General features: G+C 45.7%; 3 protein-coding genes across 6 annotated transcripts in view; all 3 read left to right on the forward strand.

Annotated features, from left to right (window-relative positions):
- LOC144132702 (ATP-binding cassette subfamily G member 4-like) overlaps positions 1-4,618 on the forward strand; it is a 91,696-nt gene extending 87,078 nt beyond the window's left edge. For all 4 annotated transcript variants that reach the window (XM_077665290.1, XM_077665292.1, XM_077665291.1 and 1 more), the window contains exons 13-14: positions 606-761; positions 3,842-4,618. In XM_077665290.1, the coding sequence (XP_077521416.1) occupies positions 606-761; positions 3,842-4,201 (516 nt within the window). In that variant the 3' untranslated portion in view covers positions 4,202-4,618. The remainder of the gene's footprint in view (positions 1-605; positions 762-3,841) is intronic.
- Positions 4,619-16,305: 11,687 nt separating this feature from the next.
- LOC144135056 (uncharacterized) lies at positions 16,306-18,208 on the forward strand. The gene is made up of 2 exons (XM_077667814.1): positions 16,306-16,415; positions 17,676-18,208. The coding sequence occupies exons 1-2, from the start codon at positions 16,364-16,366 to the stop codon at positions 18,086-18,088; spliced, it is 465 nt and encodes a 154-aa protein (XP_077523940.1). The 5' UTR covers positions 16,306-16,363; the 3' UTR covers positions 18,089-18,208.
- A 4,510-nt stretch (positions 18,209-22,718) lies between these two features.
- Positions 22,719-23,965, forward strand: LOC144135057 (progestin and adipoQ receptor family member 3-like). Its single transcript, XM_077667815.1, has one exon. It carries the CDS (start codon positions 22,777-22,779, stop codon positions 23,599-23,601), a length of 825 nt encoding a protein of 274 aa, XP_077523941.1. The 5' UTR covers positions 22,719-22,776; the 3' UTR covers positions 23,602-23,965.
- The last annotated feature ends 281 nt before the right edge of the window (positions 23,966-24,246 follow it).

Raw genomic sequence — 24,246 nt, forward strand, 5'->3', positions numbered from 1 at the left:
CGCTAGGGCCTCTGCAGCGATGTTCTTTAACCACTGATTTTGTTTTTAGAGCCCTGTATGAGATGGGCTGTTTACATTCTGCGTCAGCAATGCACTATTTGTACCCTCTTTGGCGACATGGTGCATCGAAGTTCTTTGCTGTGAAATATTTTCTTGCAAATAGGAGGCGAAATCCTGGCGTGTATACATTTTAAACAATGCTCGCTTACCATTTTGTTCTCCATCTAACGCATTCTGATGGCTTAAAGAATTCTAAAAAAATGAAGTGAAAATATCCAAGGCAGTTATCACATTTGTAGCTATACTAATGTACGTTTGGAAAATCAAGTCACTACTTACATATTACATGCTGTCAATCAATCACGTAACCAGTGAATCAGGTAGTGATTTTATTCGTTATTGGTTGAATTCAAGTAACTAACAAAATGATTTGCTCATTCGCTGATTATTTGAGTTTAAATATACATAAGGATAGTAATCTGCAGGAAGCCTTATAAAGTAAAATCTTTGCTACGTCACAATTGTACTATTGCGTATTCACTGCAGAGCGAGCGCAGTGCTTCCAGTGAGCAGTGTAGAAACGCACTGAACGCTGCTTTGTGCAGGTGGCCTACCCGTCGATATTTGTGGCCATCGTCTACTGGATGACCTCGCAGCCTCCAGAGATGAGCCGCTTCTTCATGTTCTCTCTCCTCTGCATCCTGCTGACGCTAGTCGCCCACTCATTGGGGATGCTCATCGGGGCTTTCGCAAGCGTCGAGGTAAGCACTCGACGCAGGAAAAAAAGTGCCAGACTGTTTAGAGCAGCAGAGAGATTATCGGCGACCGTGTTGCGTCTAAAACAATAAATAAGTAAACCATGAAGGCGGCGCAAAATAGCGAAATAATAGGAAAATGAGAGCTGCAATCAAAGTACCGGAGGGTGCGATGTGCGGCTCAAGCGGAATAGAAAATAAACCAGCCGGAACCATTTAGTGGTTCTGCTTAGTATCTTCGGCATTGTATGAAGCTTCGTGTGTATATCAAGGAAAAGTAAACGTTAGCAGTGGGCGGCAGAGCCTCAAATAGGCGGGTGGGAGTAGGCAGTTTGCTGGACAAGGACAAGGAACAGGATAATTAGGCACCAGTGAGCGAGGCTCATCGCCTGCAGCTATGAACCATGACTTTCTTTTAGAAAGCACGTAGTTAATTTAGGGCTGTAGCTAAGAGTCTCTTAAAAATGCTCCTTCTAAAGAACAGGTTCATGCCAATGTATTTCAAGTTCAAAGCTATTTTTTTCCGGGATGTGCATTACTCAGCTTCCGTCATGATCTGGACTTAGGACTTAAGACTGAAGACAATCTTGGGACCTAGTTCAAAAAAAGTTTGCTTTTATCCGGTATCAGGTGTGTAGTGCTGAAGATATCTTCCGGTCTGTTAGAAGTAGCGCCTACTTCCTGAGTTCTGACTGTAGTTTACAATTTCTTATCCTTGTGTGATAGGCTACTGCGATACGGCTCGGGTGCGTCATAAAATGCAAGGGTGAATAAACCTCGGTTGCAAGTTGGCGTTTGGCCGGTTGTGTTCTTGTGTCTCACTCGTCCTTGTTCCTTTCGCGCCGTCCTGACATCATCTACACTTAATGCCTGTGTGCACAATGCACTCCTACGCCTTATTAGTTCCGTTCTGCCAGTGGTCAGGCTTCGCCAGAGGGCGCACTTCTCCCAACCAGAAAGCGCCTTTAGCAACAGAGTACGGCAACAGCACGTGCCATTATCTTGCTATTGTTATTTGGCGCGAACGACCGCTCGGTGTGATAACGTCCGCGCATTATCTCGTAGCTCGAAGAGTGCTGTGCGGAGTTTGTTCTGATATGGCGCTGAATACATATGTGGCGTCCAGACACCGCAGATGTCCGTACCTTCATCGGCGCTTATCTAAAGCGGCTCCAAGGGTCGTTGTTCATTTGGAAGCATGGAGAGAGGTGATATACGCGAGGAAGTGGTCTTTATTTTTTACCAGTTCTCGTCCAGTTCCATTCTTTTGCCTCTTTGGCCCGAGGTCAGCCCCTGCATTGATTTAGGAAACGGCCAACGGCGTTGCTTGATAGCTGTCAGGCCTGACGTCACAGGCGGAGCAGGCCAATGGTCGACGGGAGCGGGAAGGAAATGCGAAACATTTTTTTTACGGAATACGACCCTTGTACTTCTTGATAGCAATAAAATGCAATTACTGCAGTTCTGCGTCAACCTTACAAAGCATTGTAAGATTTTTCTTCAATCCTACATCACTTTGTAGGCCTACATCTTATCTAGAAAGCCGTCTCCTGTCATGGTTTCCAATAGGTACTCTAGGTGTAGATGAATCGTCGCGTGCCGTCTTGTTTCTCTCGCTGTTATAAAGTGTGGCTGCAAACGTGGAAAGCTGGACTGATTGTGTCTTCGTGACATAGATAAGGAGCCATTGAGGTAGCATATAAAAACCCTGTGGTGTTTGTTTCTTGCCTCTGTCGGCATATAATGCCATTTGAATTTGCCGGTTTTTTAATCTGTTTTGAGTTTTACGATACAGGTTTACAGCTGAAGTTTTCTATTCATGTATATTAGTTACACACCGAAACCGCACAGAACAATAAGTCCCTTAACGGTTGTATCTAACATGCACTACAGCTCGAGCTTATGTGTTGATTAAGGACGTTTGGCCTTTTCTCGTTCAAGCAAGTTATGCAGTCCTCTTTTACGGCACCCCTTACTCACAATGACATTCGACAAGCTGGGACGCTTTAATCGTCCATTTCTTACTAGATTTTTCCCGGCAAGCCTTTAATGATTACGCATGCGAGTAATCGTGCGCGCAGTTCGTATAGCCAATGGCAGCTTTATCTTAAATGACACACCCGATAATCTTTTACCTTTCACTTCTTCGCCAGGAAAAAGAAAAAAAATGTGGAAGCTATTTTATCTTTTGCATATGAGGAGAAATTTTACGGCTTCTTGCTCGGTCTTGAAGAGGTATTGTTCGACAAATACGGCGCGAAGCAGGGATCAATAGATAAATTTCAAGTGCCACATCCCCTCAGCGCCGCCGCGGTGGCTCAGTGGGTATGGCGCTCGCCTGCAGACCCGAAAGACGTGGGTTCGATCCCGGCCGCGGCGGTCGCATTTTGATGGAGGTGAAATGTTAAATGCCCGTGTACTGTGCGATGTCAGTGCACTTTAAAGAACACCCGGTGGTCGAAATTAACCGTTGCCCTCCACTACGGCGTCCCTCATAGCCTGAGTCGCTTTGGGAGGTTAAACCCTTTAAACCATCCAACTACATCCCCTCACGTATGCAGTTCATAGAAAAAAAAGGAACAAAAAGGAGAGGACAGGAGCCAAGTGTAGATTTCCTCTCACCAGTGTAAAGAGTGCGTGCAGTGAACTTACGAACTAAATCAAGTTTCACGGCCAATTTTGGAAATTGCACTTTCTCTACGACAGATGCTTGACCTAGTACATTTGTTTCCATCGTGTTTCGAAGAACCACCCAACTCTGTGGCTCAATGTCGTTGGGGTTCATTTGCTGAACCGGACGTCACAGATTCGCTCTCAGACGTGGCGGGTGTATTTCGATGTAGGCCAATTACAACATGCCCGTGTACTGTGCGATGCGAGCGTAGGTTAAAGATTCCCACGTGGTCTAAACTAATCCGGAGCCCTCCGCTACGGCGTCCCTATTAGCCTGACTAGCATCTTGACTTTAAAACCGCACAATTCAATCCAATTTCAAAAAACAACCATCGACACTCAGTTTTAATTGCTTTCACCCTATAAATTCAGTGAATACAAGGCGAGCTCTACGTACCTTTCTCACTTCGCAGGTGGCCGTCTTCCTGGCACCGGCAGTGGCTATACCCATGCTCCTCTTCAGCGGGTTTGTCGTGACGCTGAGGGCGATGCCGCGCTACCTTCACTGGATCTCCTACGTGTCGTTCGTGCGCTACGCCTACGAGGGATGCATGCTGGTCATCTATGGCTACGACCGGCCCGAGATGGAATGCGCCGAGCCTGACGAGTGGTCCGTCCCCTGCCTCTTCACGGAGCCATCGGAATTCATCCGGTTCATGGGTCTCAACGAAGTCAGCGTCGAAGTGTGTGCCACTGCGCTCGTTGCCTTCGCGGTGCTCCTAAACGTGGCCACTTATGTGGCGCTCAGGTTGAGAGTCAAACGGACATTTTGAGGAGTGCTTCCATAAACTCCAACACGGTGCCTACTGGTTTTGTTGTGTTCTGAGTCGGTTATTGTCCTCAGTTAGTGGACTGTTTGTGAATCATGCGACAGTGTGTATGCAAAGAAACACCAGTGAGAAAGAGGAGGGCAAGTGAACGAACATTTTATTTCAAGTGCGAAAAGAACTAACAGACCTCGCTTCCTGCGGAGGCATCATGCATGAGTTAAAGCTGTGGTCACCGGCTCGACTGTTAGTCAGGATGAAGGCATTTTTGTAAAGGCGGCATTTAACACAGTGTGTATATATCTGCAGTTACTGCATAAACCCATTAAAGGACCATTTATTTGTACCGTTAGCTTGAACCTTACATATGATTACTCAGTGAACAACTTGGCTGTAAACACCAAATACACAAGTGAATTTGTAGCAGCTTTGTTCATACGTGTATTTGCACTGCCTGTAAAGGACGAGTATTCAGCTCCAATTTTGTAAAAAAAAGACTGAAGCTGGCACGTCAAGCAGCGTTATACTATATACAACCTTCCGCTTGCAGAACGAAAAGGAAAAACTTTACTTTTGCACTGAAGTTGAAAATTCCTCACACACATTATTCATTCTGAGAGCAGCTACCTTGTAAAAAACGGAGAATGTGTGCCTTTATTCCTAATTATGGAGCGCTCATATGTTCCATGCACACAATGTGTTCTCTTTTATAGCGACCCTAACTGCTGTACCGGGGACAAAAGTCGCGACGACACTGACAGAGATGAAAGGTGGTCTCACTTATTCACGTCTGGGGTAGTCAAAGCAGGAGCATGACACTTATGCAGTTAAATAACTTCTCTTTCATACTGGAAACGTTTGCCCCCTGTTGCACATTTTCTGGACTGTATTAGTCTACCTGGCTTCTGTTATGCGACTATTACATACTAAAGGCGTTCAACCCGTCCTGCTTCCTTATGATGAGATGTTCAAGCATCCTATGACCACCACCGCGATTTTCAGGAGCCAACTGAATACGTTCTTTCCGCAGCTTAGAAGCGGAAACTTTCGTCACTCAATACCAAAATGTCTCACGTTTTAACCCCATCCTTTAGTCAGCGCTTATGTTTCCTTTCTTCTTTATATGAATACACTAATTAAACAGCATGAGTTCATTGCATTCACACATTAGATTTCAAAGATCCAGGATGCTCGTTCATCAATGTGCCTTCGTAAGTCTCCAGTGATCTTTACTCAGGACTCAACCGGAAGAGAGTAAACAAGGTTTCTTTGTGGAAGACAAAGCGTATTTCCCATTTGAAACGCCAGCTTTCGGGTCGGCGTTCCTGACTTAGTGTTAGAATAAACTAATGCTTTATTGCTATTTCTAAGCAAACGGCGAGTGACGAGATAATATAACGGGAAGGGGTATTGACTATATGCTCATCGACAACTTGGTCGTAGCAGTTAACTCAGTGTAAGTGTAGCTCCGAAGGCTTAGCATTTCTTTCCTCTAACGACATGTGCGCGAACCTTAGCAAACGCTGGCGCATTCTCTAAACACATGCTTGCGTTCTAAGGCTGTCATGACTTAGAGTGCTCGACGGCTGGTTTCAGGAAGGGTTTTTTATTCATTTATTTAAAATGTCGCAGTCAAAAATTTTTGGCCCATGCTGGAGCAACAATACAAAGCAAACAATAAAAAAGAACCAAGAGAATGTAGCTAGCAAGAACACGAGCAATATAACAGAACGATAGGGCACTGAATCAATGAAAGAAGTGCTGTTTAAAGGCACGAACAAAACTTTAGGACTAGAAATTGAACATTGGAAGGCAGTTCCACTCAAGAATGGCACACTGAAGAAGGCTCTGCTAAAGGCTTGTCATCGCAAAAATTAGTTTTAACAAATGACGCCCTGACTGCTGAGATTAACTTGTGAATAAGTTAGTATTTCGGGTTCAGGTACTTTTTCTTTATGTGTTTAAACGTTTTGCCTAAATATTAAAGAGAACATTTTATTTCGCACTTCAAGAATGGCATGTGGTAATTTTTTTCAGTGTGGTAGATCAATCCAGTCTTTCGTATTTATTTCAAATAAACAAATTAAATTTCCGGTGGACCAATTCAATCAGATGCTTTTTCTTTAGGCAGGGAAAAATATCTCATAAAGCAGAAACGTACTCTAGATTCTCTAGAATAATTTTTTGCATGCGGGAATTTTGGGCGTATCACGAGCATTTATGAACTTCGGAATAAGGTAGCAAGGCTTATTATATGCTATGAAGCAAATATCTATGACATGGGCGATTCATGCTAAATTGTTTCTGAATATAACCAGTAGGTATTTTTGATGTAGAATCTCAAGAATATATTAATTCCGAACGAACACTTTTCTAGGTTTAATTCCATATCCTATTAACACACCAGTTATATACACCGAGAAAGATATTTTTGTTCAACATTCTCAGTCACCAGGACAAAGGTTCAGTATAGACCTTGCGGCACTGAATTATAGCATATACTTGTAGCAATGGGAAAACGAACATTCTATTTAAGGCCTCGCGACTGAAGTTTGTTTTCGCAAGGTTAAAATCTTCAAAAATGGTGCGTACATTAGACTCTCATGGGAATTGAGAAAGATACCTGAGGAACGCAAATATTACCTCTGTAAAGGTAAATCTTAAAATTATTCAAGCACGCATTTTAAGACAAGGTGTTTGTATTTGTAAAATTTTTGCGGCTTAATTAGAACGCACTTGTTCTACTTAAATGATTAGGCACACTTGCCGGCGCCGCCATCTGGAGGCTTCTATTTCGCTTAGTATTTCCCCCCACTAGCTTCTAACACGGCGGCAATTTCTTGCTTCATTTCTTTGATTAAGAAACCCAGAAATATCAGGAGAAACTCTTCCAGCTAGTGGAGGGCATATCACAAACTGCATGGCGCTGAACATTGAAAATTACCACGAAAATTTTCAGTCTTTCGAGAACCCCACTGTCTTCGTATAGCCATCAGAACTAGCTGGGGCGACAAAGCACTTTTTAATTCATATTCTGCAGCACACAGGAAGAGTAGACCACCTATTTCAACATCTTCGTGCACTATCTCACCGTAGTATTTAGTTTCCTCTGATTTACAAATGAAACTCATGTCATTCAGTTACACGATGTTCGCTACTAACAGCCGACAGATGGCGCGTGGATGCGGTCCAGGATAAGGCCCCTGTATGTTCCAAAGGTAGCGCAAACCATTGTTCAAATAGGAAAGGAGAATTTCCTCCCCGCCCTCTACCTCTCTCCTGAATATTTCGCCGTTTTCCGCTCTCCCATTGGACGAGGCTTCACACGTGACGAATAACCAGCGCGGCTTTCGTTATCGCGGGAAAACGGCGCCATTAGTGAGCGTAGAAACACCGCGACACAAGTGCGCTCTGCGTGAGCGTAGGCTTTCTACATTTTGAAGACGCGCTCGGCTGCAGCACGATGCCGACTTGCTGTGCTGTGGGATATTCGAATAGCATCGCAAAGGGGGGCAAGCTTTTTGCTGTTCCTCGTGGCAAACGAAACCTCAAACGGCGAGCGATATGGCTCCACCGTATAGGAAGAAAGAAATCTGACTGCCACCGAGGGAGGCTTTGCGAGGTAAGTCGATCGCTACTAAACCCTTTTGTGCATACGTGCGCCTGGAAGCCGTTCAGATCACGGGAGGCTTAATACTGACGCTTAGCTTGAAAGGGAAAAAATGCAGCGCAACATTACCAGCCGCGTTTTCTTGTGCGGTTTCGACACCAATGAAAGCGAGATTGTTCTACTTTGCTCGTATTGGACACCGGGTACCTGAAGCTGCGACAGTAATTAGAGCAGAATATTTACTGTTCGCAATTTTCTTTCCATTTGCAAACATTTGTGCACACGGCCGAGAATGAGTTATTAAAGAAGTCTTCTCGCTCAGCCACCGCGCAGCCCATAGATTTCACGAAATTTCGTTGCCACAAGTCGTTTGAAACAGATTCCGCAAAGGTTGGAGGCTGTGAAACTGGTGTCTTTAAAAGTATTCACGAGTTGTTTTTAGGGTTCATTTTGCCGCGGTGCATATGATGATCAGGTGCGTGCGATAAAAAAGGAATTGGCACATACATACCACCAATTCACCAAAGCAACATAACTTGCAATATACTTTAAAGCTGCCCTTGTGAAAACCGGCGTAACTATGTTTTTAACTACGTGTTTGTTCTATGACCCTATAATTGAACTGTTTTCGCATGGACTATAAGTTAATCTGTAAGCGAGTTTCGGGCGTCCTTGTTTTTTCTGTTATTTTAGTTTCAACTTTTTTCCTCTGTCCCCGTTCTTCCGTTACGAATTTTCCGCCCGCATGTACAATTAGAGGAGAGTTTATTATTCGCTGGCCATTTATTTGTTATGCGTTTTTATTATTTTGTCCGAGTTTTGACCAAATTTGTAACTTTGTAGACTTTTGACTTGTAAATGGAATGGAACCGGCTCGGTGCAAGGACACTATCCTGTTTTCTCCGTCGTTGTTTGCTTGTGCTGATGCACGAAGCAAAACATTTTGCAGTACACTTCGGCATTATTTGTTTAAGCAAAATGCAGACGGTGCGATGGGGGATGTCCGTGGAAAATGCGTCCAGAACAGTCGCGTTTCAAGCAAGCGCTTCAGCGCGTCGCATGCGGTCGAAAAGAATCGAGCGGTAGCGGCCGCGCGCTTCGCTCACTAATGGCGGCCGAGAGGGAGGGGCGAGAAGAAAGCGGCGAGGAGAGGAGGAGTTGGCGCTACCTTTGCAAAATGCAGAGACTTTAGTCCAGGAAAGCAGGGCATGGAAGAGGCAGTGCCGGAGGAAAAGAGGCGGGAGGTTGCGCGAGACACGACAGAGAGGCAAATGCAGAGTTCTTGTGAATATTGTCACTAGTTCCAAAATTTTCAGGGGCTTCAGTACTGTTCATTAGGCTCATTAAAGTTAAGTGCCTCTATCATGCCTTAACGCTGTGCCCTTTCCATACTGACTACTCACTCTGGGGGATCCTGCCTAAAACAAAAGTCGGCCCTTTAGCTGAGCCTGCTGGAAGCCTGTCAGAAGAAAAGCCGACAAACACGACTTTGAAAACGGTCTGGGAGTGTTGTGTTCCTATTACGTAACGGAAAGTTTACACGTATCGGGCACTTGAATGTGAGAAGCTTAAAACTGTACTTCCAACAATTTCTTCGATAAGCCGGGGTAACGAACTGGTTTTCTATGGGCCAGTTCCAACCGCGTCACCCTGTTGGTTGCGTCACAGCATGGTTAGAAGAGGATTCTAGCATTGCAGCTTCTTCTCGCGAAGAAAAAAATAAGTTAAAATCAGTTAACCATAATTGCTTCACAATGCGCATGACTTCGAGAGGCGGGTGGGATGTGCTAATCTAAAGACCCTTTTTTACGACCTCATTATCTTAGTTAAACGTGTGCAACCTACGATTAAGTGGCTGATAGAGCACATGAGCAAGGAAATGACTAGAATGGACCCTACATGAATGCTAAGGAGGTGTTGCGTAGCACGTGCCTATGTCTTGTGGAGAGCACGCTGGCCAACCAGGCTGACCCGAAGGTTAAACAGAACTGGAACGAAGGAAGGAAAGGTGCCAATAGTTTGCTGGCGCTACGTTGTTCCAGGGTTTCTATCTTTCTTTTCTTGGCGCATAGAATTGATATAGCCTTGGTGGTCTTTGAAGTATCGGCATTGGCAAGCTCATCTCATGAATATGTAAGTAGTTTGTTCTTTTGTGTCGGCGGAAAGGAGTTATCGTACCCCAACACGACTCCTTGCATGCTTGCCTGGCAGTTATAGCAAGATTGAAGGCAGAATGCTTGAGCATTCCTTCGCATTTCTCTTTTAGAGTCTGCGGTTATTACGTGTGGATTCTTGTGTACATACACACAGTGATTGCTCATCGAGGTCACCAGTGCAATACATGGATGTACTTTTCAAACAAAACGGCGCAATATGGTATCTGGCGTTTGTTCTTTCAAAACTGACCACGAGCTGTGAGTTGCCGTAGCGTGAAGGGTCCGGACGAGTTCCGACTGCCTGAATTTCTTTATTGTGCTTTCATATCGCACATTACACGGGCGTTTCATGCAATGCCTAGGGACCGAACTAAGTGCGGCGTGTGTTCTCTTTTTTTCTTGGGTAACCCTATGCTGTATAAGGCTGATGGAAGTGAATTTCTGTTATCGACATGCTTATATATTTCTCAGCTACGCAGAACATTGTTCAAACATTAAGAATACTAAAAATTTTGTCCTCCTCTGTTAATCGTGATGAATTCTGTGTGAGCAAATTCAAATATCTCAGCCCCTCTAGTACTCAACAGTTTAAGAGCACCTGGCTCCCTTCTCTGAGATATGCAAGAACATTCTTATTTGGTAGAAAGTGCGTGCTTTTTCCTTCTTTATTGACTGGTCGCTGATGAACCGTTTTTGGTGAGTGTTTGCTCGTCTAAGAGAGAGCTCCTAAAACTTGATCGAAAACCGGCTGATTCAACCTTCAGCATTTTACGCTTTTAAAGAAAAAACAAATGCGTATGAGGAAGAAAAGTGTCAAGAGTTGTCTGTTGCGGCTGCCTTGCCATTTATTTAATAAACAAGCTGGTCACTAGTTTCTTGAATCCGCCAGTTTTTTTTTTTTTTACTGTGAGAACGTTATATAAATCCGTAAAGGCAGATTTTCATCCGGCAGCCATACACGTGTTGGTCCCCATTTGTTTGCACGGTACATACCAGAGGCCCCGATGTAGTACGGCTTGGACGCGTTGGTACTAGATGGCGCTACGGGTGGTCGCATCTGAGTACGCTCGGCGCTCAGGTGCTGTAGATTCGGAGACAGTGGGTGAGGTGGTGTGGCTCATACGAGAGAGGTGGTGTCCAGCCGTACTAGCGCTGCGTAGATGGCGACCGACCCCCTCCTCTACTCTGTCCTTTTTAATCCCATTCCTATGCACAGCGCCGTTGCGGTGATCCCTCCAATGGAGACAGTTACAGTGCTGTGCACACCTCTCTTCATCATCCCCAACCAATCCCAGCCCCTTCCATAATATTAATCACTACACACACGCAGATGGCGACGCGCCGAGGGGGAGAGAGAAGCGAGCATAACGCCGTGGGCTGCATGGTATATGTTACGTCATATCTTTGAAGAGCACGGCGCGAATTGTTCGGATAGGTGATCGTTCGAAGGCCGACGATTGCGAGGAGGTGAAGCGCTGCTAAGGGCACGGAGATGGAGAGGGGGATTATGGGTAGCGAACGGCGCGAGTATAGGCGGCGCTGTGCTCAGGTGAAGACCAATAAAGACGAAGGTTGTCTTTCAACGGACTCAGTGTTTTACGCGGCAAAGCGCAAACATTTGCAGTCTTTATTTTCGAGTAAACGTTCATCTTTCACTTCGTTAAGTCATCGTTGCTGAAAGGTGTCGCTGAAAAGACTATTCAATGCGAATGGTACAACAGTTTGTGCGCGGGGAGGTAAAAAACAAATAAAGTTTAAATTATTATACATCTATTCTCAGCTACCTACTATTTCTCCCCAATGTATTTATAGGAAAGCCGCAAGGTGGTGTAGGTTTTGACTGGGGAGTTATTACGCTGCTTTGGCCCGAATGCAGCCATACGGCTGCGAAGAAACTTAATTAGCTTTGCCAGCACCATCGCACTTCCTTTACGTTTGATTTGTAGCAGCCCGGCTAAGTGGTAATTACTCCTTAATTACTATTTTAACACTGTGTGCCGGTCGAACCTGCTTTCATACAATTCTGGAAGTGTGCAAGCGAACTTTGTCACCATTCACGAAATTTCGAAGCTCCTTTCTAACAAAGTGCGCTCCCACGATGTGTCCAACAGGCTTGCAACCATCCATACGAAGCTTGGATGTACTTTACAAGGCCCTGCCCCGCGTCATACACACCTCCTTTCCCTAGTCGGGACAGTGTGTGCGCTTCGAACGGACTGTTCTTGTTTGCATTGTGTCGGAAATCCTGCAGCGTTCTTGGGAGCCGAACTCCATTGGCAGGTGCGCTCCTCACATTACCGCCAACCCCAAAGAAGAGGTTTTGAAGAACTGTAGCCATACATCAAGTTACAAAATGCAGGGTGTGAGGAAACTCCTCTTTGGAAGATCATGTATGTCGCACTGGCAGACAACCGCTCTGTTGGAGTCGGACGGCTGCACAGCTCGGTCTGGGGACTAGGTGCTACGCCTACTAGCTCCAAGGCTACGACAAAGCAGTTAACGCGACTTGTGGGCCTTCCTCTATATGTTGTGATGTCACAACTCCGGAGACCGCCATGAAACAAACGCGGCTTAAAGACACATCATGGACCTCCTGAAAAACTAGCGCAAAGCCCAGCGCGCTTTGCCCATCCGGCTGCTAAATGAGTCCAGCAACCTCGTGAGCGCGGACGCCGGCACTCTTCACGCATTGAAATCACTTGATGACCGACTGAAGACTTTCAGCGACGACGTGCGCTTGCTTAATGAGCAGCTTGATACTTCCCTTTGAGAGGAGAATGTGGCAGAAGACTGCGTCAGTCATCGAGTACGAAGACTACGCCGCAGGGACATTGTCGGTACTCCATCACCGCATCAAGGAGCTTAAGGCGCCCAATTCTGCTGCTTGTGCGTCCATACTTTCTGCAAACACTGCTGAGGAGTTCTCTTCAGAAGGTAGAGACTCAGAAATCACGACAGCTAGACCACGAAGCCGCGCTGGTTTGTGGCTCCCAAAGGTGGACCTGGTCGGCTTTGAAGATGACGTGTCTCACTGGTAGTCCATTTGGGAGATGTACCGGCGCGCCATCTTAATATCAAGCTGAGCAACCAAAATCGTTTTCATTAAATAAAGGCCCTGCTCAATGGCCTGGTGGAAACAACGATGAATAAACTAAATCACAGAAGAATTAACGTTGTAAGTCCTTAACACGATGAAAAAACCCAAAAACATTCATGTCCCAAGAGTGTGGGAAAATTTAAGCGATTGGACGTATTACTTATTACTGCTGTAATCACGTAAAAATCTTGTGGATCAGTCAGCGATGACGTCAGACCATAGCAACGTAGCAACAGCAAGACAGAAAGGCTTGAGTGCAAGTAACAACTGCGAACCTGGAACATATTAGAATAAAAAGTTCTTTCCATTTGCCACTAGAGCTATTTGACTTCTTTCTTAGCCTCTTGTAAAATGAGTGAGAGAGAAACAAAAGTGCATTCGAATTTTCCCTTCACTGCAGGTATGTCGACCCTCAAGTATTAACCGATGCCTCTATAGTAGTTCAATTAGCTTGACTTCCCTGTATTAGAGCTCAAAGCACAGTATCCTAACACATGTATTTTATAATGCGATAGAAGCCTCATCGTGGAAAAGACACGGCGTGCTTAGCCATAAATAACATGGTGTGGTTTGCGATAAAATAAGCTGATTAGTCGAGACAGTGCTGCCGTGGGAAGATCACTTGACATGGCCGAGCGCAGAATGTTCGCCGGCGTGTGTGCCTTCATGAGACCACGTGGCATGGCTGAGTTCGCAGGTGCGCTGACAGTTGGCATGTGAGCTGGTCACGTGACATGGCCGAGAGAAGTGGAGGGCTCGGCGAAAGTTGGCAGCTCAGTTTGGTTGTGTGCCGACGTGCCTTGACTGCTCTGGGTAAAAGGTTGGAATGAAGCCAGAATCAAGGCCACGCCTGTCTACCGCAGTGAACAATCCCTGCAAGCGGAGCCGGCGATCATGGAAATACGTCGCTGGAGATGCAGTACCAGCAGCTGCACAGGCTTAGCCTATGCGGCGAGTATGGAAACTGCACTCAAACATTTTACTTTCCAGTGTTCGAAAATTGGAACATAGTAAATGCAATTTCTCATTTTCCTTCGTAAACATCCGTTGTCGAAATTTTTATTTCTATATATTCTATACTAATGGCGGAAGACATCGAAATTGTATCTTTGCTATCTTTGATCTTGCCAGAGCCAGTGTTCGTGGAGCCCTTTCACAATAAAAGAACAATGTTGAAATCAGCGAATCAGAACAAATGTGATGACAAATAGCTGGCTATTTCGTGAAAGAAAAATAATAAATTAAAGCCTGTTTTGTCTTTCGTTGGCACAGAGTTTTCCACAAATGTTCCTTCCTTGGAGCATTGGCGTTTAATTGGCAGCCGCAACATTCGAAGACAGGCGATACTCTTATCTTTGAGTATCCTACATTGCACCGGTTGGCGTAAACTCTGTCCTACACCGTCTATCAAATATGCGAGCACAGATATGGAGACGTTTTCTGGCAGCGCATCTACGGCCAACGTCTTAAATGCATGCTGCGTATGTTGGACCCGCCGCATCTCTTCGGGCTCTAATCTACTTGGCTTCTTGCGGCGTCTCAAATATTTGTGGTTTATGGTTTATCGGTTCTTAACGTCCAAAAGCGACTCAGACTATGAATACCACCGCAGTGAAAGGCTCCGGAAAGTTACACCGCCTGGGGTTCTTTAAGGTGCACTGATATCGCAAAGTACATAGGAATCTAGAAAGGCGTTTCGAAACGTCCGGGGCATCTCACGATCACGTGTCCTACCCGATGACCGTGAAGATCGCACTAAGACGGTACTCATCTATGGAGCAGACACATGGAGGCTGACGAAAGGGGTGGGGTGTTTACCGTAGTGTAAAATCTCTGCAAGCGGAGCCGGCGATCACTGAAATTTCAGCGAGCTATGAAAAGTTGTAGGTGTAACGTGAATGGACCGGAAGCGGGCAGAGGTGTGAAGGAACCAAGGCGTATTAATGATATCCTAGCCTAAATCAAAAGGAGGAAATGGGCTGGGGCAGGGCTTGTGATGCGAAGGCAAGATAACCGCTGGTCCTTAAAGGTGACGGAGTGGATTCCAAGAGAATGCAAGCGTAGTAGGGCGCGGCAGAAAGTTAGGTGCACGAGGATGAGATTAGAAAGTTTGCGGGATTACAGAGGCTGATGCTGACAAAGGACCGGGTTAAACAGAGACATGGGAGAGGCCTTTGCCCTGCAGTGGGCGTAGTCAGGCTGATGATAATTGTGAAGTGAGATGTCGAGTGCATGCAGGATGTGACATGCACGGTACGTGAAGGCGAAAAAGCTAATGCGAGGCATGTGCAGAGGGTGGTCATGTGATCATGGAATGTAGCCGCATGTAAATCACTGCGTGACGTGCGTATCATAGCTATGCTGCAAAATATTTCCTCAAGAAAGGACGTACTGTCTACAATGGCTTCTGAAGCTGTATGCTATACAGTTCACACGGTGAAAGGAAACAGTAGTCAAGCATAGTGCTTTTCTTGAATAGACAGCAACTGAAAAAATGAATTCGCATGACATACGTCATGAAAGCTATTTGAGATGACGTTAGCCCTATATATATGATAAATGCCAATTTTCCAAAATGTAACATTAAAATAGACAGGCTTCGTATTTGTAAATGTGCCTACATTTCTTGCGCGGTTAATTTAGTAACCATATGTGAAATGACAATAGGAGCTGTTGTCTTCGAAACATTCATTCATCGCGCGGCATTTAAAAATTGATGCTGTCACATTCTCAACGCTTACTGCAATTAGTGTACCCTAAATTTGTTTGTGTATAGAATTATAGTGTTTACGAGCCTTCACTTAACAACATTCAACTGATTACAGACCTCAGACAGCCGGTGGCGTAGGTGTCGGTGGTTGCTGGTTGTGTCCATGCACGTTACTGATAACTCGTTTCAGTTCTGCGCATGTGCACCCTGACGTGAATAGAAAATTCGAGAAAAAAAATACAACACCTGCACTGGCGCTGTGCCTAGACGCCACTAGAGTCACGAAAAGCCATTACTCGTTCACGCAGCGCTTTAATAGAATAAATCGCTTGACCAGACCTCAGCAGCATGTGTTTTGATCGCATGCAATCGTGCGAACCTGGCTTCTGGCCAAAGGACAGGGCCCGCGCTGGCCGCCGGCTCGATGAAAGAAGTCGGAAGGCTTCGGCCAGCTGCTGCTGACCGGCGCGAAGTGAATTACGACATAGCCAACTAACGAACTTCGAGACGCCCCGCATTCGTAATTAGAGCATGTGAAAAAGGCACGACGGGAAGGCGAGCTGGCAGCGGAAGCACAAGTCCCGGGTTTGTCGACATGATGTTGGGATTAGCGCTCGTGTTTGCCCTCATTCTGTGGGACGTACGAGGTACGTGGCATTAGAGCACTCCCGATAAGTTTGCTTTCCTAGCGGAAATCGAAAGGTGAGAATGGAGATTGCCTATGGTTAGTTAAGATAACGAACTGGATGAAAGTCAACGGTAACATTACGGGTGGGAGGAATGGAGTCAACGAGATTCGATCAGGAGGTCACTTGAAATAAGCTTGGCCGCGGCAAGATCATCACAGAGATAGTCACAAAGACATAATTATAGTGAAGTCCTCTCCTGTGGTGTACCTAGGTTGTGATAGTGGTGAAGAATGGCTTTTATTTCGGGCTTAGTATACCATGTGTTGTGGTACGGAGGTACAAATTTGATTCCTTCAAGCCTTTCGATACGTTGTTCGTAAGGTCGATACGTTTCTTGAAAACGTCGCTGAGAGCAAGTACTTCATCCAAAAAGCAACTTTTCGTGACTTCAAAGTATTCTTCTGAGGCACTGCCATGCTCTGCTTTAGGACATGAACCAAACTTCTTTGATAGAGCATCTAACTAGTTAGGGCTACTAGTGATTATGTGGTGTCTGTAACGTGCTTTTAATGTAGTTGGTGGGTTTGACTCCCGCAAGTGCAGCATGTAAGGTATTTGTCCCAGCTTTCGTCGGCTTAAAGTCGTCTCTTAGGAGCAAAATGGTGCGCAAAAGCAGTTTTAGAAAAGCGTGTCTTTAGTTCCTCGATCGTTTGTTGCAAGAGTTTTAATTTTGGGTACGGGTGACAGTTTCTCTTTGCTGAATAGTATCACGATTGAAAACACGCTTTGCACTGAGAAAATAGGAAGTTTCTGGCGCGAAACAAAAATATTCGCTAACAAACACTGTCCGTGAACTCGTAACTTCTGGAAACAGTTTGGCTGGCAGAGGAAGCCTGTGTGAGAACGCAAATACCTGGCACATCAAGGCTGCCGCACTTTTTTTACCCACAGCAGTCGCAGAAGCGTTAATGATCATAGGTGAACAGATGATTTTCTTTCCAGATTCCTCGCAAGCTTCACGCATCTTACGTAGAGAAGAATTGTGCCGAAGGAGCAACGGGAACAACTGTTTCCGTACTTACTTCTTTATGCTAGTAGTCGTGCCAATATGTCGCTCAAATTTATCTTATACACAATGAACAAAGAACATTGTCAATACTTTTTACATCGCGCAAAGTTAAAGTTGCTTAGGCTAAAATATCCTTGCGGTGCAGTAAAGTGTCATTTTCGCAATATGCGGAACTAAATGAATTGTTTTTCTTTGCTTGCTCCAAAAAGCGGACGACAAGGAGTGTCCCCCCCTAGAGTGTGCCAAACAAGGACCGAACTGCGTCGCCGTCAAAGACCCTGACGACGCGTGCAAACACTGCTCATGTAACTCCACTGAAAGCAAGAATTCTGATCCTAACCCAGAGGCAAAACCGGAAGCCGCTAATGACGGCCAAAGCAAAGATGAAGCCAGTAAGAGTACCGAGGACGCCACAAAACCACCTCCGAAATCCGAAGACAAGACGCAGTCAAAGCCAACTTCGGAGTCCCACGGCAGTGGTGGTGATAGCAGCCATGAAGACGGAGGAACCGAACATAGCAGTCCCTGTGCTGACTGCCCTGAGGGATGTATGGTGACCATGTTCAGGGGCAAATGCACCGGGTGCGTCTCCATTGAAGATCCAAGCACAGAATGCCGCTGAATATTAACAGGTAGTCTTAATTTTAGACACGAAAGTAAAAATAGCACAAGCCACGGCTTTTCGTGCGTATCTTTAACAACAAATAACTCATATCAAATAAATGCGACTACCTTTTCCTGACCCTGCTTTCTTCGTACTCAGGCAGAGAGGAATGGAGAGACGTGATTTACACTACAAAAATTGCGCTTTCAGTTCGTTTCCACGCCACAAGTCAAGCACGGGACGATAGGTGGTAATCTATAGCCATCGATACCCACGCACGTGCCAAAATATGAACAGCTATTAACATTAGCAACTCGGAATGATACGCTATAACTACTAAATCAATAAGTATATATAAAAGAAGCCAAGAGTCATTGAAACCAAAGAAAACGTAGGGGAATGTTTTCCTGCTACTTTCTAACCACTTTTCTAATCAGTTTTCGGACCTGCACTACTAAATTTTGTTGATCACCAAAAAATTTAAAAAAGAAATAGAAATATTCCCTTATGCTTTCCCTAGTTCAATTAACTGTTGTTTTCTTTAATACATATGTCGTAACGAGTCCCTCACTTTTTCACCCTTGTCTGCTCAATAACTTCAATGAGTAGCCAGCCTGCAAACAGTTTCCGGCGAAAAAAGAAAAAAATCTTCAGTTATGCTTGTGTGGAGAATTCCCGGTACGACAAGCGTTTTCAACCGTGTCAGAACACCGGTTCTGCTTTCGCCGGTTTTTTATCCTAACCTACCGCCACAACTATTATACCATAGCGTCTAGCATTGCTACGTTAGCACAGCGTCCCTCAACGACAATATCCTTCCCACGTACTTCTTTGATACCTGAGGCACTGACGATCAAAGGAACGTTGATGGATCCCTGGTGTGGAGCTTGTGCCAGCAGCTTTCATGACATAGTCACAGACGGCGGCGAGTGCCGTGCACCAACTACACAATTTTTTTTATAGAGTTTATAGACAGTCTATATACATGGTCTATAAATCCCCATGAAACGTGTGTCGAAACTTTGTTAGTTAAACAGGAGACCCAGCTGCACTGTCAACGCTACCGTAAGCAACAATGAAGAGAATATACACCATCGTGAACTGGTTTCGGCGCATGCATGCCAATCTCTGCCACGTTAATCCTGGCGGGACTAGTCGCGCTCTCCAAGCGCTCAATTTCACAATCGGGTGAGAGAAAGCAAAGAAGTCATTAATAAGAATGTTGTAAATTTAAACACAAATTTGATTGCTTAGTTAGGTAGCCGCAATAGCTGCTTCTTTGCCTTCTAACCACTAAAATTAAGACAGACAGTGAAGGTATCATCAGTAGGTTTGTCATCGATATACTGCAATGAATAATGCGAACAGCAACAGCGTGGTTGAAGTGCCTTCGGCTGTCGAGTATCCTTTGGCCCTGTGTGCTCTCGGGGGCCGGTGCTCTGTGTCTTAGTTTTTTCTTGTATGTTCATAGAAGGGTCAGGGTTAGGGCTAGTGGGTAGTCAACATGAGTATCCGTAACACAATATTCAAGGGATCCTCATCTTGTATGTTCCCCGCCTCGCGTATGTGCTCTGCAACGTAACGTGTTTGGTGGACGTGGTGGGCAGCTGGCCAGAAAGAACGGCTTGCGTCTCGCATCCAATCTTCAACGGAAGTTTATGCGGCTTTTACCAGATGTTTAAGAAAAAATGGATCGATTTTTAAAAATAGGCTTTTTGAATGCAAAACCTTTCAGGCACAATAATACCAGTGTAGGCAGACACCTGAAAACATGTGTTAGAATCTTGAACTCTTAAGCTGGACAACTGAATTGTGATAGTTACCCATTACCGATTACACGTTCGGAGACTGACAGTAAAGATTGTTAGTTGGCTGGTACTGACAGCCAAATAAGTTTTTAAAATATCAAAAACGCAATTACTGACTGTGCTGTGGCGACAAACTATGACCATTTGTAGCAGTGCAATTAAAAAATTCCGCGCCCATAGTGAGTGCTCAGCGACGTCTATCAAAGCGCGTCACTCCGTTGCACAGGCGCCCCATGTGTCACAGTCCATTATTCAAAGAATGCCGTTCACAGGAACCTTTCGTTTACGCTTCACTATTGGGAGGTGGCTGCGTATTCGACGATTTTAAGTCCAGTCTTAAAGACAAGCGCAGCAGTAGTCGCGCTCTCTCAGCATCCAGTCTATAGCTAGCAACAGGTGTTGACGTACTATTTCGTGAAAATGGTTACAATAAGGAAAGATTAACTGCGATAATGTCGGTGACTAACTCGGAATAAGAAATTGCATATTCAACGACACCCTTGTCTCCAAGCAAACTTTCTAAGTGGATCTACCGTAAGTTGACAAGCTACATGGACCAAGTTCGACAGCGCGTCGAACGGCAATATTTAATAAGGTGTAGGTTTGGGCTAGTTGGTAATCCATTCCTGACAACAATGCGTGTAGATAACGAAGGCGATAAAAGACAGACATGCCGCTTGTCTTTGTCATTTCTCTTTTTCATCTTCGTCGTTTTCTACGCGCTCTCTTGTCAAGATATATTTACCTTGGCGCGAGGCCGAAGGTGTTGACTTTTCCGTCGCATTGTCCCTAAGGACGTCGGACAGCCTCATCATTACGACCCCACGATCCAACGAGTCACCAGCTGTGCCTAAAGTATATGTGTATTATCACCCCTTCCATTATGTGCAAGAATAGCCGTGTGTTGGCTAAGTGAGAGTGCTTATATCTGTTAGAAGTTTCTAGACGTTGGGCTTAATTTTCGCAACAGTGCGAAACTGTCACAAGAACTTATTACGCTCAATAACTAAAAAGTGATGTGCGCGTCTCCGTCGAGTTGATTCGAAGGAGGCTGCAAGCAGTGAGTACGACTACTCTTGACCCTACACATGTGAGATCAACAATGTGCTGGAAGAGCTTTGTTTACGCAACGCTTTGTGCCACCTTCGCAATAGGCCGAACCTAGTGCAGTAGGAGTTTTGTTTTCTAAAAATAAGCACCATCTACATGCTTCTTCGCGTCCAGCAGACAATATATTACGTCGTTGGTTTCAGGTGCCACCATCACTCATAGATAAGACAGTGTGTAGGTATTGTAGTCACAGCCTAATAGCAGTGAAGCGCCATCCACAGTCATGACCGTCACACGCTACTCTTCTTAACAAGGTAACAGTTCGTGGTTATTAAAGCTTTTTTTTTATGGCAACAAATACACATTGCGTAAAAGGAACCTGTAAAAATCAACGCTGAAGAATTCAACCTTCAAGGCTGTGTTTGGCGCTTGCACGCCAGAAGAATCGTCGTAATGAATGAAATTGATAAACATTCTGTATAAAATTTTTCCTCTTCAGCGCAGCATTAATCTTTGCATCTGGCATTGTCACAAAGCGACTAGGGAAGTGCTAACCATGTAGCACTCGCGAACAGCTAAGCTACGCATGGCGGTCTCCATGGGTCAGGTAAGTGAGCCGCTAAGATGGCCGATGCTTGTGCAGTGCAAGTGCCCTCATCACAGCCATGCTTTTAAAGCGCATGCGCTTTACGGGTTACCTAGTGGCTATACAGGCAATAATCTGGAGTGCATGTATGTTCTGTACAACGAGGAGAGTGTTTGTCTGTCGATATTTGACACCGCAGCCTGCACCAGCACTAGGAGCGAAACTGACAAGCAGAAGAGCAAAGAAACAAATTCGATCATGCTGACCATAAAGTTCCTTATTTTATCTTAATTCTGGCAAACGTATCGTTGTTTATTCTTTCAAATTTAGAACTATACTGAAGTACGGCAATTAGTCGCACATTTCCTTTCACTGCAAAGCTTGCACGTATGGACAGCAGCTTGCCGCTGCTAAGAAACTACGCCTGTGAATTGAAGCTGGCTTTCGTTGCATAAAATATAGTTCAGATTTAAAGGGCGAAGTGTCCGTTTCACGGCTTAATCCGCCCCTCCCCCGTACCCATAAAAATATTCTTTTTTTTCATCTCTTTCCTTGATATCTTCTAGCGTGTGTCGCTTTATGTGCTGACTTTTTGGCTTCCATGTTTTTTGGCCTTCAAGATTTTTCGGCAATGAGTAAAATGCATCACCTCCTTTCGAAAAAATCAGTGACAAACCAGCGAATTTCTCCCATCTGCTTCCTCTCTGTTCTCTTGGGCTGCATTTTTTTCTAACCATTCAGCGCTGACATCTGTGCGGTGTTTGTGAGCGTCGCTAAGTTGTCGGTGACAATAAAGTTTGTCCAAAAACGTTTCATTCTGAAACGCAGCAAGCGACATCGTGTGTGTGCTGCTGTAAGCTTCAGCATCGATTTCCACTCGCTACTTGCTCACTGCATCCCTACGTGGCACTAAGAGTCCGAGATATTCTCTTTCGTCTTCGATTCGGAAGTGTTTCGGTTTCTCTGCGCTCGACTGTAATCGTCATACAGAGAACAGGCTAACAGCATATTCGATTCCAAAGCCCACAAATGGGAGGCCACCTCATGGTGAACAACAACATTCGATTCGTTCCCACGATCTTAAAGCTAGCGCCATGGTTGATTCAACGCCGTAAAATAGCAAAGACGAGATGGAAGCAAACGAAACTTCCATCATCATCGTCACTGCCACCGCTAGACACAAAACCAGTCAGCAACTTGCTATCATCATCGTGGTCGCCAACGGGCCACCTTCAATCGTCAGAGGCGCGCCGGCTCGCACCATGGCGGCGGCCGCCGGCTACGGCCAGCAACGGGATCCCAACAAGCTCAAGGCTTTCGAGGAAACTCCCGGCTTCCTGCGCCAGAACCCCTTCATCCGCAGCGGCTACCGCGTCCTCTACACACCGCAAGAGTGCCTCCGCAGCGTGTTCGAGTGGAACAATGAGACGCTGAACATCTGGACCCATCTAGCGGGCATCCTGCTGTTCAGCGCAATGCTCGTCCGAGACGTCGGATACCGGCTCCCCGCCGCCAAGGCCGACCCTGCTGACTCCGTCCTGGTTGTTGCCGTCACCTGCACTTACATCACGACGCTCTCGCTGTCCGTGCTGTACCACACGTTCAACTGCCAGTCCAAGGAGGCCTACTACAAGCTGCTCAGGTTCGACCTCGCGGGCGTCGGCCTCAGTCTGTGCTCGACGTTCTCTTCGGGAGTCATCATGGCATTCGACGAGCACAGGTTCTACAAGTTCCTCTACGTCGGACTCGAGGTCATGCTTCTAATGGCCATTATCCTCAAGCAAGACTGCGACGACACCAAGGTCCTCTGCAGCCTCGGTATTTTTGGCCTGGTCCCCACGTTCCACTGGCTCTGCCTCGCGCCGCCTCACATGTGGGTGGTCATGCCGAGGATTGTGCTTCTTTTCATGTGCGCGGCGTTTTCCTACATTGTGCTCGAAGGACGCTTCCCCGAACGGCTGTGGCCAGGTCGCTGCGACTTCTTAGGAGCCAGCCATCAGATATGGCACATCCTCGTCATCCTGATGACTGTGTGGTGGCACGAGACGGCTTTCGAGTTCATACGCTGCAAAAGCGGCCAGTGCTGACTCCGATACAAGATTACCAAACGGAGGGTTGCACCGTGCCTTATTCAGTTCAGCGCATTGAGCGCATTGCGTGCGCGCGTAGACGCTGTGCCATATACACCGCATTTCAGTGACTGTGTGCGCGTCAGCACCCCTGGCTCTTGTTAGGCATTGCGCAGTCGACACCCTTGGCATCAGGAAAGAGCACCCCGTTGGCGTAGCACGTGCTCTGCGTAACATTTTCCCCTTTGTGTTGTGAACTATTATAGTCAACAAACACATACTCTCTGAACATTTTTCTTTTCTTTTTTCGCAGGAAATCTTCGTCCAAAATTGCACTTCACCGAATTTACAATGCTGGGCAGATAAAACTAGGATGCCAAGAGTTTCTGGAATGTTGTCAGTAATTGTGGCTTTACTAAGTCGCCTGCCCAACTCGCGGAACCGTTTTGTGGTTCAAAACGACTGCTTAGTTTTATCGCCCTTTGTAGAGAAACGCGAAAAAGAGCCCTGACTGACGCGGCAAGTCAGACAGCTGGCAGCTCCCATTCCCTCCAAATGTATATGGCTGAATGGAAGCCCGCATGAATTCGATGCGCCTTCTTTTTCGGAACGAGCCGGAAAAGAACAGACATAAGGAATTGCTATACAAACGGTAAAAAGGTG

This window comes from Amblyomma americanum, chromosome 5 (assembly GCF_052857255.1).
Source record: "Amblyomma americanum isolate KBUSLIRL-KWMA chromosome 5, ASM5285725v1, whole genome shotgun sequence".
In the NCBI taxonomy this organism is placed as follows: domain Eukaryota; kingdom Metazoa; phylum Arthropoda; class Arachnida; order Ixodida; family Ixodidae; genus Amblyomma; species Amblyomma americanum.